General features: G+C 46.1%; 1 protein-coding gene across 6 annotated transcripts in view; it reads left to right on the top strand.

The window, feature by feature from the left end:
• The first annotated feature begins 3,424 nt into the window (after positions 1–3,424).
• DMRT1 (doublesex and mab-3 related transcription factor 1) overlaps positions 3,425–16,696 on the top strand; it is a 117,754-nt gene continuing 104,482 nt past the window's right edge. For all 6 annotated transcript variants that reach the window (XM_004276430.3, XM_049710886.1, XM_049710885.1 and 3 more), the window contains exon 1: positions 3,425–15,924. In XM_004276430.3, the coding sequence (XP_004276478.2) occupies positions 15,217–15,924 (708 nt within the window). In that variant the 5' untranslated portion in view covers positions 3,425–15,216. The remainder of the gene's footprint in view (positions 15,925–16,696) is intronic.

The following is a 16,696-nucleotide window of genomic DNA, read 5'->3' as shown; positions in this document are numbered from 1 at the left end:
AGAGACAGTGGTGAACAAAACACGTGGGCTTTCTCAGGGCTTCGGTTAAGGTAAAAATTACAGAGAACCAAATTTGCAGGTAATAATGTTGGAGTTGAAGATCAGCAGGGGTTTTTTGTTTGTTTTTGCCTTCTTCTGGATTTCCTGATCAGAACTGTGAAATCTCTTTCTCTCTCTGGGGTTGATTTGATCCTTTTCCCATTCTTCCTTCTTCAAGTTTCCTTCATTATCTATTTTCCTTAGTTTCCTATTGGCTTCCTTCTTAGTTCTTAGTCTGATAAATTATATTCTAATTTCCTGCTTCTTACATCACCCACACCAGTCCAGATTTAAATACTGAAAAAAAAATGTGTGAAGGTGGTCAAAAGAGACAAGCTTCCACTTAGGAAATAAATAAGTCCTGGGTATGTAATATACAGCATGGGGACTATAGTTAACAATACTATATCGTATATTTGAAAGTTGCCAAGAGAGTAGATCTTGAAAGTTCTCATCACAAGAAAAAAAAATTGTGGCGATGAATGTTAGCTAGACTTATTATAGTGATCATTTTGCAATATACAATACATATAACAGATCATTATGTTGTACACCTGAAACTAATATAATGTTATTTGTTAATTATATCTCAAAAAATTTAAATTAAATTAGTTTTTAAATCCGAAGGAAAAAATCATAGGCTAATCTACAGAATGAAAAAGTGGGCTAGGCTATATCACTTTTAGTTCAGCTACAGAACCAGCAAACTTGACGTCACTGATGGGACATACGTTTGGATGCTTTAACCAACAAATTACCTGGCAGCAAGTAGAAAATATCTCCTCATTATGTTTAACAGAAAGGTGGTCACCTTTGTCCCATCTGCAGTGAGAATTTAGAGCACGTGCCAATGAGAACTTTTCAATCCATGAACGGGCCCTGGGCTGTGCGACAAAGGGATTCCGGCCGCTGGAGGGGAGGGGACCTTTTGTGGAGCAACATGTTCACGGTCTTAGCACAGTGCCTTCCCACCCCAGTACACTGGGACTTGAACGTCTAGATATGAAACATTGAGATACAGACTATGCAGTATGCAAAACCACCTAAGTTGTTTGCAAAAGACCTTTTTTTTTTTTCTTTTCCCCAAGCAAAGAGATAAATTTAGCAAAAACAAATTTAAAATACAATTGATGGGAGGGGGCAAGAGGGAGCCCTCTGGAGCGCTATAAATGGTCTGTATCTTGATCTGGATGGCAGTTATAAGGGTGTAGACAAACTTACAAAATTCACGGAGGGGAGCGCTTAGGATTCTTGCACTTTCTATTTTTTATACTTAAATATAAACATTTAAAAACAGAGGTGGGTGGTGGTGATGGTTGAACAACACTGTGAAGGTACTTAATGCCACTGAGCTGTACACTTAAAAACGGTTAAAATGGTCCATTTTATGTACATTTTACCACAATTAAAAATGCACATAATGGGGGTTCCCTGGTGGCACAGTGGTTCAGAGTCCGCCTGCCGATGAAGGGGACACGGGTTCGTGCCCCGATCCGGGAAGATCCCACATGCCGCGGAGCGGCTGGGTCCGTGAGCCATGGCCGCTGAGCCTGCGCGTCCTGAGCCTGTGCTCCGCAATGGGAGGGGCCCCAACAGTGAGAGGCCCGCGTACCGCAAAAAAAAAAAAAAAAAAAGCACATATTTACTTCAGTGCAGCTCACCATTGTTTCTTAAAGGATGATAATTAACCTTAGCGATGGCCAAGTTATCCTTGTAAGTAGCTGGAAAACCACCTCTCTGCTTGGAGAATTTGCCTCGGCTCTATGTTCATCTTTCCAAATTGCTTCCTTCCCAAGGAGTATAATCTCAAGTAGAAAATGGGGTGATATCTGTGAGTGTGAGGCTCCTGTCCGGGCCTCCTCATGACCCTGACCCGACCCCACCCTCATACTCTCCCCTGCATGCATGAATTTCCAGGGTGGGGGAAGCTGAACAAAGGCCTCGGGTTCAAGGGGAGGGCAGGGTACAGAGCAGGGCGAAGAGACAAGGGAGGAGCCTGCCAGTATCTCTGCTGTCTTCATAACTCTGGCTTCCCCTCACCTCTCCTCCCCTAGCCCGAGGCAAGAGTCCAGCTGTAGACTTAGATGGGAAAGAGACCCTAGGTCATCAAGTTCCACCTCCTTATTTTTATTCATTTTAATTTTTAATGAGACAAAGCACAGAGAGGTGAAGGGGCTTCTCTAAGGTCACACAGCAGGTTGGAGGCTGCCCCAGGACTAAAGTTGAGGCCCTTTGGTGCCCATTGCTGTACTAGACCTGCGCCTAGAATGCAGCTCTCTATCTGCTGCTCGGGAGCCCTTCTGTCCCTTCTTCCTCCTCTACCTCGCCTTCCCGCCAAGGCATTTTTAAATAACAATTTTATTGAGGTATAATTCACATATCAAAACATTTGCCCATTTAAAGTATAGAACGTTTTTGGTATACTGAGTTGTGCAACTACAGCAACTTCAAAACAATTTCATCACCCCGAAAAGAAACCCTGTACCCAGTAGCAGCCATTCCCCATTTCCCCCCAATCCCCCAGCCCTAGGAAACCATCAGCCTAGATCTGCTTTTTCTGCATATTTCATATAAATGGAATCATACAATAGGTGGTCCTTTGTGACTGGTTTCTTTCACTTTGCATAATGTTTTCAACACCCATCCATGTTCTAGCCCTAGAGATCACTGAGCTGTTCTGGTCACAGCAGGTGGAAAAAAGAGGCAGAAGGAAGAACGGGAAAGAGAATTTGGAGGGTCACAGCACAGCAGCACAATGAAATGAGGGTAAGAGTCCCTCCCATGTACCACACACCCAGGCAGGCTGCATCTGCTCATTACTTCATCTCATTTAACCTTCATAGCCTGGGAGCATCACCATCCCCAGCTCAGATGTGAAAACTGAAGAGGATTTCAGTAGCTTTTCCAAGGGAATGCAAGTCATAAGGGGCAGAACCAGACCATTGTCTTTCATTCCATCAGATCCTATCTGGAGCTGTCATATTCTGAAGGTGGGGATTTTACAACCATTGTGGTGGGTGGCTTCTGGCCAATCTTTAAAAGGTGGTGGTCACTTTCTAAAGTCATTAAAAACGTGCTCTTAAGTCATTTCACTTCCTTATCCCCGAGCTTCCGCATTCAACACCCACACATTCCTCACTGCACTGCTACCTGTAAGAGCAAAGGAAGAAAAAGACCTCCATGTCCAGTGTAGGGGACTGGATAAAGTGTGGCACGTCGATGCCTCGGCTACGGCTGGAAAATAAACTATCAGGGGGTAATCTCAAGATACACGCAGTGAACAAAAACCATGTATAGGACAGTGTGTATGCTATGCTACCATTTGTATGAAAAGTAGGCGTGTGGGGAGGGAGTGGAGAATAAACACACACACACACACACACACACACACACACACACACACACACATGTATTTGCCAGAAATCTCAAAAAATCATAAAACCTGGTTGCCTGTGTGGAGGGGAACTGTGTGACTGAGGCCAGTCGTGGGAAGAAACTTCCTTCTTCAGCTTTTTGAATCTTTTAACTTTTGAACCATGTAACCGTATTACCTATTCAAACACACATATATATTTTAAAACCCACTCCTGCATTCAACAAGTATTAATGAGCCACTAGGCGTAGCAGGTGCTGGTCTAGGTGCTGGAAATACAGCTATGAACAAGACCAAACAAAATAATGGAAAAGGCTCTTGTAGATTCGCACCCCCTTGTTTCTGAGTGTCTAAAGGACCAGTGCAAAGGCCAGCTTCTCTGACACCAGTCATAACTCCTTTGTGAACAGGAATCTTCCTCTCCTTTGCTCGGATTTTCTTCAGCATTTATCGTCTGCATCGCACTTAACAATGAATCACCTGCCCCTTTGTTTTGCTTGCTGTTGCTTCAGGAGTGCTCAACGTTGATCACCCTAATTCAGTTGCTATCACCATTCACATAATTATCCAAGATAGTCCTGGAACCCAAGAAATATCCCACCTCTCCATTCCCATCACCCACTTGTTCCCACTGCCACTATCTGGGGGACGAGAGAAGCGCAACCCTACCTGTCTTAGCTGGTTAAGAAAACGAGCCTGGGTCTACCTCCTGCTGTTCTTTTTTTATTTTTCAGATTGGGCAAATCACTTAACCTGGGTGTGTACCTCAAATTTCTCATCTGTAAAGTGGGGAAATGACAGGACTATGTCAAGGGCAGTTGTGATAATTAAATGAATTAGTACAGAAAGCACTTCTAACAGTGTTAGGCACCTAGAAAGCTCTGCTGAATTTTATTAAATGTTGCTATTATCTTGAGTCATTCCTTCCCCACCTGCCATCCCCTGCCCCTCAGGTTCAGCGAAACTTAACTCCTTCATTTCTGGAATACATCATATACTCACAAGCATCTGTACCTTTATCCTCAGGCTGGTCTGAAATAGATGCTCTTGCCTTTCCTGCCTGCTTGGTAAGGCTGGGCTGTCCACATAACTCTCCTCTCCTCCCCAGGCTTAATACGCTTCCAGCAAAACACTTTATTTACATGGCTGTCTCCCCTGGTAGTCATGAGCTCTGCCGAGAGAGGGCCTACGTCACCTTCATTCTTTAATCCATCAGCCAGAGGGAGGGGGAGTCTGAAGGGGAAAGACAGGACCACCATTTAATTTATTTTTTTAATTAGTTAATTATATTTTGGCTCTGTTGGGTCTTCGTTGCTGTGCCTGGGCTTTCTCTAGTTGTGGCGAGTGGGGGCTACCTTTGTTGCAGTGTGTGGGCTTCTCATTGCACGGGCTCTAGGCAGGCAGGCTTCAGTAGTTGCAGCATGTGGGCTCAGTAGTTGTGGCTCGCGGGCTCTAGAGTGCAGGCTCAGTTGTGGTGCAGGGCCTTAGTTGCTCCAAGGCATGTGGGATCTTCCTGGAACAGAGCTCATACCCATGTGCCCTGCATTGGCAGACGGATTCTTAACCACTGCACCACCAGGGTAGTTGGGACTACCATTTTAGAACAAGCCTGCCATTCACAAATGACCTTGGACATACCTCCAAGTGCATTATCCCATTCTGACATATCTTCGTTTAAAAAATATATATATACTGGGGGGCCTCAAAAAAATGGAAGTCTACAGCAGGGATCCACATACTTTTAAAAAAAATTGAAGTATAGTTGCTTTATAATATTGTGTTAGTTTCAGATGTACAGTAAAGTGAGTCAGTTGTACATATATATATTTTTTCAGATTCTTTTCCACTAGAGTTTATCACAAGATATTATTTCCCTGTGCTATACAGGAAATCCTTGTGGTTTATTTTATATATAGTGGTGTGTATCTGTTAATCCCATACTCCTAATTTATTCCTCCTCCCCCCCTTCCCCTTTGGTAACCATAAGTTTGTTTTCTACGTACTTTTTAGGTAAAGGACCATATAGTAACTATTTTAGGCTGTGTGGGCCTTATGGCCTCTGTTGCAGCTCCTGAACTCTGCCCTTGTATCTCCAACGCAGCTACAAACAGTGCGTAAAGGACTGGTGTCTCCAGCCAAAGCGCGAGGCCAGGTAGGAATCAGGGGACTGTGAAGGCACAAACGGCGGCTGGGCCAATTGTGGAAGATCAAATCCCTCGGGTTACTGCACTCAGTGCGCTCCGATTAATCACACACAATACTAAAGGGAAGAAAGGACTTCACGAACAGCTCCGAGGAGAGACGCAGTAAGGTAGGTGTCCTCCAGGCAGGCGGCAGGCACCGGTTCTGGACCCTGGATTCAGCAAGGATCGTGGGGCCGGCTCTCTCAGCAATCGCCTTCTGCTCTGCCAGCCCGCAGGGAAGCTTCCAACACCAGCAGAGTCTGGAGCGCAGGTGCGCTCCGAAGAGACCCCTCTCGAGCAAGTGCGCTCTGACCCCATCTCTGATGAGGTACAGTCCCTAGGGGGTAGCGGTTACACCCCAAGAACGTGCCTCACCGGCCAGGTGCACCATCTGAACACTAAGTCTTTCCACGGACCTTTCAAACCAACTTACCTACCTAATTTCACACTCATTATCTTAAGTTACAGATTCCAAGTCTTACATCAGACATTTAGAAACAGTCAAGACGGGCGCCACGTTGGCCACTGTGACTCCGTCTTGCCTTTCCTATTTCTAACAGATCATACATTCTATTCTAAACTCTACGAGCAGGAATCATAATATCACATCACAACAACTGGGGGTAGATGTGCTCCAATAAAACTTCATTTATGGACACCGAAATTTGCATTTCATGAAAATTTCATATGTCACAAAAATTCTGCTTTTGACTTTTGATTCACTTTCAACCATTTAAAAATGTAAAACCCATTCTTAGCTCACAGGCCATACAAAAACATATGGTCGGCTGAGTTTGACCTACAGGCCTGGAGCTGAAGGACTTCTGGTGCAAAGGGTTTTCTTCCTGCTTCTAAGAGGACTTGGGGGAATGGTGTTTCCAAGGACCCATAAAATTAGGGTGACCTTTTTTAGCAAGTAAAAGTACAAAACACCTAGTTAAATTTGAATTTCAGATAAACAAGGAATAATCTTGTTTAATGTATGTTCTATGTGTATTTTACCTGGCACTCCTACTTCAAAGAGCATAGTACAGTTGTCCCCTGGTATCTCCAGGGAACTGGTTCCAGGAGCCCCCGTGGATACCGAAATCCCAGGATGCTCGAGTCCCTTACATAAAATGGTGCAGTCCACTGAATACAGGAGGCCCTCCGAATACCTGGATGCCAAACCCACAGGTACAGGGGCCTGACTATACTTTCTAGGTGTAAGAATACCAATCTCACCCTCTACCCCCGCCCCCTCCAGCCTACGAAGCCAGCCGTAAGAGTACGCATATTCCCACCTGGAGATGCCTTTGAGCTCGCCGAATGCGCTGGAGAGCGCAGACACTGCCTGTCAATCAGAGGAAGGGGGCGGGTTTTCCGGGTAGGAAATGGGCCTTGAAAGAGGGAAGCGAGAAGACTCCTTGCCCGGCCCAGGGCCCCTCCCACCGGTGCAAAAGGGCAGGATGGCGCCAGTGACGTAGGGCAAACCTACTGGCTGGCCGGGAAGGGGAGGCGCTGGGTAAGGATGGCGTCTACGGTGGTGGGGCAATCCTGTCTGTGGGATGGGAGGGCCCCAGCCAAGCACCCTTTTCCTTGAGGTGTCTAGGAAGAGGAATAGGTGATTATACTTGGCAAGCCAGAGCGCGTAGATTCGTGGCACTCTGATTATTTCCTTGTTGGTTTCCCCAGCTTTTATTAGTGTTTGTAAACAATAATAAAAATACCCTTGTCTCATTAAGGTTCCTGGAAGCAAGGAAGGGCTTCGTATTCCTCCTGAGCCCATGAAAGCAGGAGGAACGCTTCCACTAAGGACAGTGTAGGGCAGCAAGCAATGATGGGGATGGAGGAAATGGGCACCCCAGGGATGAACATTTAAGGACAGAATCGAGGCTGCATTAGTGTCCCCATAATGAGACAGTCCCAGTCCCCCCTTGGGAGATTTAATTCTAGTTTGTATCAGTTTATCGCCCCTTCGTGATTTGGTTCATTATTCCAAATACTGCTCTCCTGAAAGCGTGCTTCTTCCAGGAAGCTTCCCTCCCCACTCTCTTCTAAACTCTTGATGTCACTCTTAATGTCACCTTTCAATTGGCAATGAATCCTGAACTCGAGACATCTGTTGAACTGAACTGTTACTGATGTTTTCTCTGGTGAAATATTTAACTCCTTTGTCTTGTTTTCCCAGCACTAGGAACATATGCTTTGTAGTGTTCCTGAAGTCATGTTTGGTTAAGGGTATTGTAGCCCTTCACTTCACATCAGCCGGCTCTAGCAATAACCGTATTATCAACTTGAAGCAGTATTTATCAATAGTAGTACAGAAATATATAAATGAATGTAATTGTTTTGTCATTTTATAGTTGCAGGTGGTTTTTCAATAATTTGTGTCAGAAATGGCTATGATTACAGTTAGTCTAATTCTTGGCATCAAATACCATAGTCATCCTCACTGTTTTGCTTCTTGACTCATCATTCTTTCTTCTGGAATTAGATGAATTTTTGTTTTCATAATAGCTCTCTAAAACTCAGTGTAGTTTTCTTCCATACCTTCGTAGTAACCTGACAAGGGCTTCTTTAAAAAAAAAAAACTGATAAAATACATAATAGCTGATATATGTGTCTGCTAAAGGTTTCAATTTTTAAACTTTGAATCAGCCACAGAATGTTCATTTTACTGTTCCCAACTCTCTACCTCATGTAGATGGCCTATGGTAAATATACAAGCCTACTTACATTGTTATTTATCCCAGGAGTATTAACACTGCTAATCTATCTGTTTGTCTTGTTTTTGTTTTGTTAGCCAACCGAGAAATCAGCAAGTTAGTGGCTGTTGAACCCAATGGGAGACGTATCTGAGCTCCTTTGTTGATATATAGTTTAACTTCCAATTAATTTGAAACTTTTGAATGAAATTTTATTTCAGAATTTGTTTTCACTCTTTCCTCTGTCCTTTTTTATCTATTACAGCAGAAGTCATGGGAAAACTCTTGCAAGAGTCTCAATTTACAAGAGCATCAATTGTATAAGTACTTAAATAAATAGATGGTAATTTGGGTGGATTGTTAAATTTAAAAAGTAATCATCTTTGCTTTTAAATGGCCAGTTAAAATAAGGTATTTGTAAATTATAATCTGAAATAGCAAGCTGACATTTGTTGGCTCTTTACAGATATCAAACAGTAAATGTATGTTGTCACTTTTTCCCCATCAAATTAAACTTTGTAAAACAAATATTTTTTAACCAGATTTATTGTTGAAATTTTAAGCAGTTGAGCCTACAAGAAAAACTCATGATGGTAAGTCATTTCTTTTTTTTTTTTTAGGGTAATGGAAAAGGGTCAGTGTGCTGCTGATAATTTCAGAACAGCAGTTAATACTGAAAAGTCATCTACAATTATCTTCAAAATACATTTAAAAATTTTTCTGGATTATGAGTGCATTTTCTCTAGATCATTTCATTTCACTTGTATCATGTTCAATGATTTTTCTAAATAACTTAAGCTTTCCTCTTTAAATGTCAGAACTTACATTTTAACCATTTTTATTGGGAAGAATTCTAGCATATGTATACTCTTCTTAAATAGAGAGTAAGGAACTGAACATGATTTAATCTTTTCCTGATAACTCACTGAGCATTACTTGTGAAAATCAATCATTGTGTAGTCGTAAAACAGTGATGCTCCCAAGGCCAACTGTAGGCAGCAGACCTGTGCCCTGAGTAACACAGACCAGCCTTCCCTGCCTATGTCTGTGCTGTCTCCTCCCTCCCATCAGCTCTAACCATTGCTGTTCTGCCCATGTGCTGCTTGTGATGTGCCCCCTTATTGTGTCCTTTGGTCTTCCTAAGAACCTGAGACTGGCTCCAGATACTCAAATAGTGCGAGGATCATATGCTTTGTGACAGATGTTTGCTACTCAGAGGTTCTGTCACTTATTTCCAGGCTCCAGGCTGGGCTCCTAACTACTGTTGTTGGGAACAGTTTACTTGGGAGGAACTAGCAAACTGCCCAGATTCTAAAACCTGCCTCTTTGTTCCCCTCATCTTCTATCTGTGCTTCAAAATTCCTCTGATAGAATTCCAGATCAACAATAGTTCACTCTTAGGTGGTGCTTATTCTCTTGCAGGCACTCACCTAAGCCCTTTACGTATATCAGTCATTGCATCTTTACAACACTTCTCGGGTTATTTGCAATTTCCAGATGAAGAAAGGGAGGCACAGAGAGGGTAAGTGACTTGCCCACGGCACACAGGTGGTAAGTGACCAAGCTAGGACTCTATCCAGGCAGCCTGACTGCAAGGCCTGCATTCCTTTATACCACACTTTCCAGGATTCTGACTGCCTTCGTCCGTCTGTGTGGATGTTGGTGGGAACTGGAATGTGTAGAGGAAGGTTGTCTTGTAATGAGGTTTCACTGCCGCAGCCTCAGGCACAGCCATCTTCCTGAATACCTAGGTCCCTGCCAGCATTATCTGCTTTCAGATTTCTCCCTCTCTGCCTATCCAAACTGTAGTTAGAATCAGCTACGAACAATGATCCAGTATTTTCTGTGTGGCAGGCATGGTTCTAGGCATCTTACAAACAGCTCCGATCCCTGTGGTATTGTCAGCTCCTCACAAAGACGGAAGGCTCAGAGACCTTAAGCGGCTTGTTCAAGTCCCACAGTGATTGGCGCGCCTGCCACTTTCATTCTTCCAGCACCTCAAGGACAAAAGCCTCCATCATTCTCCATTTGCCTATAGGATAGAAGCCAAATTCCTCACTGGCAGGCGAGGTGCCATGCTATCTTTCCAACCTTATCTCCCACTGGGCTCCAGCTTGACTCCTCTGTTCCAGACTGGCATGTCTGTGCCCTCTCCCCCAACTCACAACCTCACTCCCCATACCCCCGTCATCTGTCCTTTGTTCCCACAACTTAGAATGTCTTACTTTCTCCTTTGTGCCTCCTCAAGTCCTGTTCAGTCTTCCCTCTCACTGAGGGTCCTCCTATCATGAAATGCTTCAGGCCCTACGAGTCTCACTTCTCCCCGATTCCTGCTGTTCAGACCAGCCCCTCAGGAGGGGGGGCAGATCATTCATCCAGGCCAGCTGACTCTCGGGCTGCACACTTGGCAGGCACCTGAGCTAAATATTTTGACTCTATAGTGTCTCGCTTTGTATATACAGTTAGAAGCCCCACAGGGAATTTTCCCCGTGACCTGTTGTACCAAGAACTGGGGCAAAAACTGCTTTGCATGGACAAAATGCAAACTAGATGAAATTTATCCTTGGTGTTTTCTCGTATAGGTCCCCCTCCCTGTAAGTTATTCTAGTATTCTAGTAGGTGGAAGGTTATATGTAGACGTACCCTGCTTTCTCACTACTCTTAACATTTCAAATATGTAAATAATGAAAATGGCATACGTACTACTGTGTGCTAGATACTTTTCTAAGCACATCATGAGTATTAACTAAGTTAGTTTTCCCAACAGTCATTTGAGGTGGTTATTATTATTACCCTCCTTGTACAGATGAACTGAGTCACAGAGAGGTTAAGAAACTTGCCTAAGATCACGTGGCTGGCATTCAAAGCCAGGCATTTAATTATGGTGCTATACTGCCTCGCCAAGAAAATAATGTATTCTTTATTTCTGGTGACAGTAATGCCTAAGTGTTTTTAAAAACTCAGGTAATAAACAAAGTATATATGCACCACAGAGCTATGGTAACTGGAAAGCAAAACACATAATAATTTGTTGTGAAACCAGCTTGGGTTCCAATTCTAATGCCAAGAATGCTGGTGATCTGGGGTTGATCACAGGGCTGACACTGAGTCTGCTAGGCCCAAACTCAGATGTCATTTCTTACCACCCGGCTACAGGGGACGAAACAGGAGGGAGGACACCAGAACATGGGCCTGCTCCCAAACACACATACAAAGTATAAGGAGAAGGGCTTCCCTGGTGGCGCAGTGGTTGAGAGTCCGCCTGCCGATGCAGGGGACACGGGTTCGTGCCCTGTCCGGGAAGATCCCACATGCCGTGGAGCGGCTGCGCCCGTGAGCCATGGCCGCTGAGCCTGCGCGTCCGGAGCCTGTGCTCCACAGCGGGAGAGGCCACAACAGTGAGAGGCCCGTGTACCGCAAAAAAAAAAAAAAAAAAAAAGTATAAGGAGAAGATCACCCATAATCCTATAACTCATAGAGAATTAAATAACCTACTCAAGCAGATATTAATACACATTAGTTCCTATTTCAGAAATGGAACCACGTTGTACATACTGAGTTTTTTTTTCTTTTAGTTCAAAATTTTTAATAGCTTCATTGAGGTATAATATATAAACTATAACATTCTCTTGTTTTAATCATACAAATAATTTTAGTAAATTTACAGAGTTTTGCAACCATTACCATGATCCAGTTTTAGACCATTGCATCACCCCTTCCAAAGATCCCTTAAACACATTTGTACTTACTCTCTATTCCCACCCCAACACTGGCAACTGCTGTGTTCTCTCTATATTAGTTTGCCTATTCTGAACATTTCATATAAATGGGAACATAGGAAAGAATCTGGCTTCTTTTACTTAGTATAATGTTTTCAAGTTTCATCCTTACTGTAGCATGTGTCAGTACATCATCCCTTTAATGACTGAATAATATTCCATTTTATGAATATACCATTTTTGTTGATTCATTCAACCATTAGTGGACATTTGCATTGTTTCAAATGGAAAATGCTGCTATGACATTCGCATACAAGTCTTCGTGTGGACATGTTTTCATTTCTCTGTGGTAGGTATCTAGGAATGAAACTGTTTGGTCAGATGGTAAAGTTTTCCAAAATGGCTGTGCCATTTTGCGCTCCTACCACCAATACACGAGAATTCTAGTTTTTGCACATCCTAGCCAATACTTGCTACTGTCTTTGTTTTTGAGTATAGCCATCCTAGTGGGTGTGAAGTGATACCTAATTGTTTTGATTTGCATTTTCCTGATGACTAATGATATCAAGCATCTTTCCATGTGCTTTCTGGCCATTCAAACGTTTTCTTTGGTGCACGACCATTCAAAAATTTGCCCATTTTTCAATTGGGTTGTCTTTTTATTATTGTATCACAAAAGTTCTTTATGTATTCCAGATAAAAATCCTTTATCAGATATATGTCTTGTATTTTCACTTTCTTAATGGTGTCTTTAGAAGCACAAAGGTTTTGAATTTTGATGAAGTCAGTTTATCAATTTTTTTCTTTCATCGCTTGTGCTTTTGGTGTCATATCGAAGAAGTCTTTGCCTAACCCCGCTGTGTTCTAGAACTGGACTCCCTTCCTCCTCCCTTATCAGTATGCACTGAACATCTTTCTCCCTCAGTAAATACAGATCTGCATCATCATCCCTCATAGCTTTGTTTTGGAAAGAAGGGAGGGAAGAAAGGAGACAACAGAGCCAAACTACTCAAAATATCCGGGACCACTCTGTTCACCCTGGAGGTCTTCCCACTTTCCTTTTCGATTGTCTCGTGTCTGGTACTTCCTCTGTGGTTTGTGAATAAAAACTTGGTTAGGCTATTAACTTCATTACAACATTTTATGTTTTGATATCTTGGTCACACAGTTTCCTAGCCTCACATTTTCTGTAGGCTTAAGTCCCTCCATCACAGAGTCTAGTGAGGGGATGCTCATAAGAAACACGTGCTCCCCTGTAATTTGGGATTTGACAGCTGCTGCTTCTGGCATTGACTTCATTCTCTGAAACTGGACTTGGCTTTGGGAACGATGCAGATTTAGTTAATGTATTAAAATGTAAATATGGAAAAAGAAAGGTCAGTAGTAGATAACAGCAATTGATTGGTATGTGTGTTTTCATGAAAGTCTTATGGATATTCCTGAACAAAATAGTGGTTCTCATTTAACAAGCTCCAGACTGAGATGAATCGTTGCATCCTGGCCTCTGTCCTAAGTAAAGCTTCGCTGGCTTGATGGGTAGGATATGAGGTACCGTGAAAAGCTAGAAGCTTCTTTAGTAAATAATTTTCAGACTGAGAACACTAATGGAGAAAATCCAGGCTGAGGGAAAGAGCCTGTGAGAGGGGCCTCAGAATAAGAATGGGAAAGGCAGGTTAGAAGATTTTCAGTGCTGAAAATGCTAATCTGCTGAAAGAGAGGGTCCACGGGCAACCATTTTGCTGAGAAGCCGAGTGGGGTGGCCAGGATCCTTTGGGGACCTAACCCCTAGGGTTGGGGCCAAGAATTTGGAACCAGGGTACACTGGGGAAAAGCAAGGAGAGTGAGGGAGAGATGTGAGGGCAGCCCCCTTGGCTGGACAGTGGCCATTGCAAGGTTAGGGACGTGGCACCGAGCAAAGAGGTATGTAAAAGGTCAACAGAGAGCTCCTCCAAGCTAGTAAATAACTATATGAGGCTGAGAAATGCAGAGGGAGATCATTCGAAGTCCTTTTAAGATGCACCCTCAGGTCTTTAACTTTTGTTTTTCACATGGAAAACAATACCAAGCCACTGCAGGGTGCCAGCTGCTGTGTGCATGGAATATGGAATATACTGGAAGACTAAGAATCAGTGAGACCAGCTGGACGCTACTGCAGAGATTCAGATGTGAGAAGGGTTGGCCTTAGAGGCACACTTGGGTGTGTAGGAAGAAATGATCAGCAGGCCTTAGGGCTGGATTGGCCGTGCAAGTGCAAAGACAGAAGACAAACATGGTTGGGGGTAGAGGTGCAGGGAAGGCTGTAAGAGGATTTGGGTTTGGGGAGGAATAATTAAAATGCACAGATCTTGGGCTTCCCTGGTGGCGCAGTGGTTGAGAGTCCGCCTGCCGATGCAGGGGACACGGACGGGTTCGTCCGGTCCGGGAAGACCCCACATGCCGCGGAGCGGCTGGGCCCGTGAGCCGTGGCCGCTGAGCCTGCGCGTCCGGAGCCTGTGCTCCGCAAGGGGAGAGGCCACAACAGTGAGAGGCCCGCGTACCACAAAAAAAAAAAAAAAAAGCACAGATCTTAAGTATGGAATGAATTCTGATAAATGTCTACATCCCACCCCACCCCCACCCCAACAGAGGTTTTTAGAAGAGCGAATTTCCAGTGCCTGCAGGTCCTAAGCGAAGTTGCCTCAAAGGCAAGAAGCTGCATGCCCCTGAAGTAAGAAGCAAGAAGGACTGGAACTCCAGATTTGAAAGTTATCTGGAGCCAGCGGGTGGCGATTTTGTGAGCAAACGAGCACAGGTGCAGGAAGAGGTAACTGGAGAACAGAAAGGCCCAATGTGGGGCGCGCTTAACCCCCGCACACTGAGGAGCTTATTTGCTGTTATAAGCGCAGAGACTCTTCTCAGGCCTTCCACCTCATACGTAATTCTCTTAAAGGAGAAAGAAACCACTTTCTGGCTGGCTTCTTTCAAAGTCTGCCCTATCGAGCTTGGAAAATGGCGTCACTGGGGGGAAGGGAGCTGGAGGATCCCACAGGGTGGTCTGCCCCTCCTCCAAGCAGCCTTCACGACTAAGATGCACAGCAACCTTCTTGAGCTGGGAAGCCCAGCTTCCTCCGTGCAGCGTGCTAGGGCAGCCCGGCCTGGGCACGCTGAGCGTACAGGGATCACACAATCCCCGAGCACCTCTGCTCCGGGTGTGCGTTTGCAGTGGCTCTGCAGCAATGCCCTCGGTGTTTGCAGCCTGTGCAAGCTTGCACGCAGCGGGAGCTCGGTGCCTAGAATTGGGGGGCGGTGGGCGTGGCCGCGCTTCCTCGCGCCTTCTCCCGCGCAGGCAATCCCGGGAACGTTCTGAAAAGTATCCAAAAGTTCTGCGACGCGCGCGCGCAAAAAGGAAAAAAAAAAAAAAAAAACGGGCACAACCCCCCACCACTCTGGGCGTTGCGAGTCCCGACCTCGCCATTCCAGCTGCACCTCCGGCTGCAGCGCGTACGCCTCCTGCGCCTCCTTCTCGGGAGCCTTGCCGTCGGCTCGTGCTCCCCTTGCAGCCACCGGAGAGTCCCTGCGCATCTCCTTGGGGCACCATGCCCAACGACGACGCATACAGCAAGTCTTCGCCACCGTCGGAGGCCCCGCACGCCCCTGGGTCACCACCGCAGGGCAAGGCCGGGGGCTTCGGCAAAGCGGCCGGGGCGCTGCTCGGGACCACGGGCGGCGCGGGCGCCGGGGGCAGCGGCGGCTCAGGCTCGGGGGCGTCGGGCATGGACGCCGCCGCGAGCAAGAAGTCCCCGCGGCTGCCCAAGTGCGCGCGGTGCAGGAACCACGGCTACGCGTCGGCGCTCAAGGGCCACAAACGCTTCTGCATGTGGCGGGAATGCCAGTGCAAGAAATGCAACCTGATCGCAGAGAGACAGCGCGTGATGGCCGCGCAGGTGAGTGCGGGCGCCCCGGAAACGGGGTTCAGCCCTTAACTTTTTGGGTAAAGCCCCTCGGACCAGGCGGGCGCCATGGGGGGCGCGGGTTCGGGAAGAAGGCGGCGGTGCTTCCCGACAGCCGCGGCGCGCTCGGGGCCCGGGCTCCCAGCCACGCGCCGACGCCGCTCTCGGAGGGCCTGGACTCTCCGATGGAGCAGGGAGGTGCGGGGTTTACTCTGCTCCGGCGGCTCCGGATCCTTGACCCCTCCCTCCAATAGGAGTTGTGGGGTTCGCCCCCTCGTGGGTCTCGGCGGTCCCGGGGGTCCCGAGGATCCCCAGGATGTCTGATTTCCCTTTCAGAGCTGAGAGTTGCGGGGTTCGCACTGCTGGGGAAGGCTCCCCGGGATCTTCGACCCCGCTTCTGGCAGAGAGTTTCGCGGTTTGCGCCTTCGGGGCCCCCCGGGATCTCTGACCTCGCTCTCTGAGCAGAGTTGGGGGGTTTGCCCCCTCGTGGTTCAGTGGGATCCCTGACTCCGCCTCGAGCAGAGAGGTGCGCTTATATTAAGGAGGGTGCCCGCTCTGGCTACTGGTTAGGGCGAAGCGGAGACCCGGCTGGCTGCTGCTTATCCGCAAAACGCGTCGAGAGGCTTTGTTTTTCTGGAAAAGGCGCTGTAACGGACGCCAGGGTGGCGTGGTCCGCGTTGTGCTCTTGGCGCATTTTTCGTATTCGCCCGGGTGGATCCAGGTTGAGTGTCTAAGCCATTTTGAGCACTACGGAAATTTCATTAGC

The sequence above is a fragment of the Orcinus orca genome, chromosome 6, assembly GCF_937001465.1.
Source record: "Orcinus orca chromosome 6, mOrcOrc1.1, whole genome shotgun sequence".
NCBI lineage: Eukaryota > Metazoa > Chordata > Mammalia > Artiodactyla > Delphinidae > Orcinus > Orcinus orca.
The sequence above is the reverse complement of the archived record's forward strand: the minus strand, read 5'-3'. Positions and strand labels throughout refer to the sequence as shown.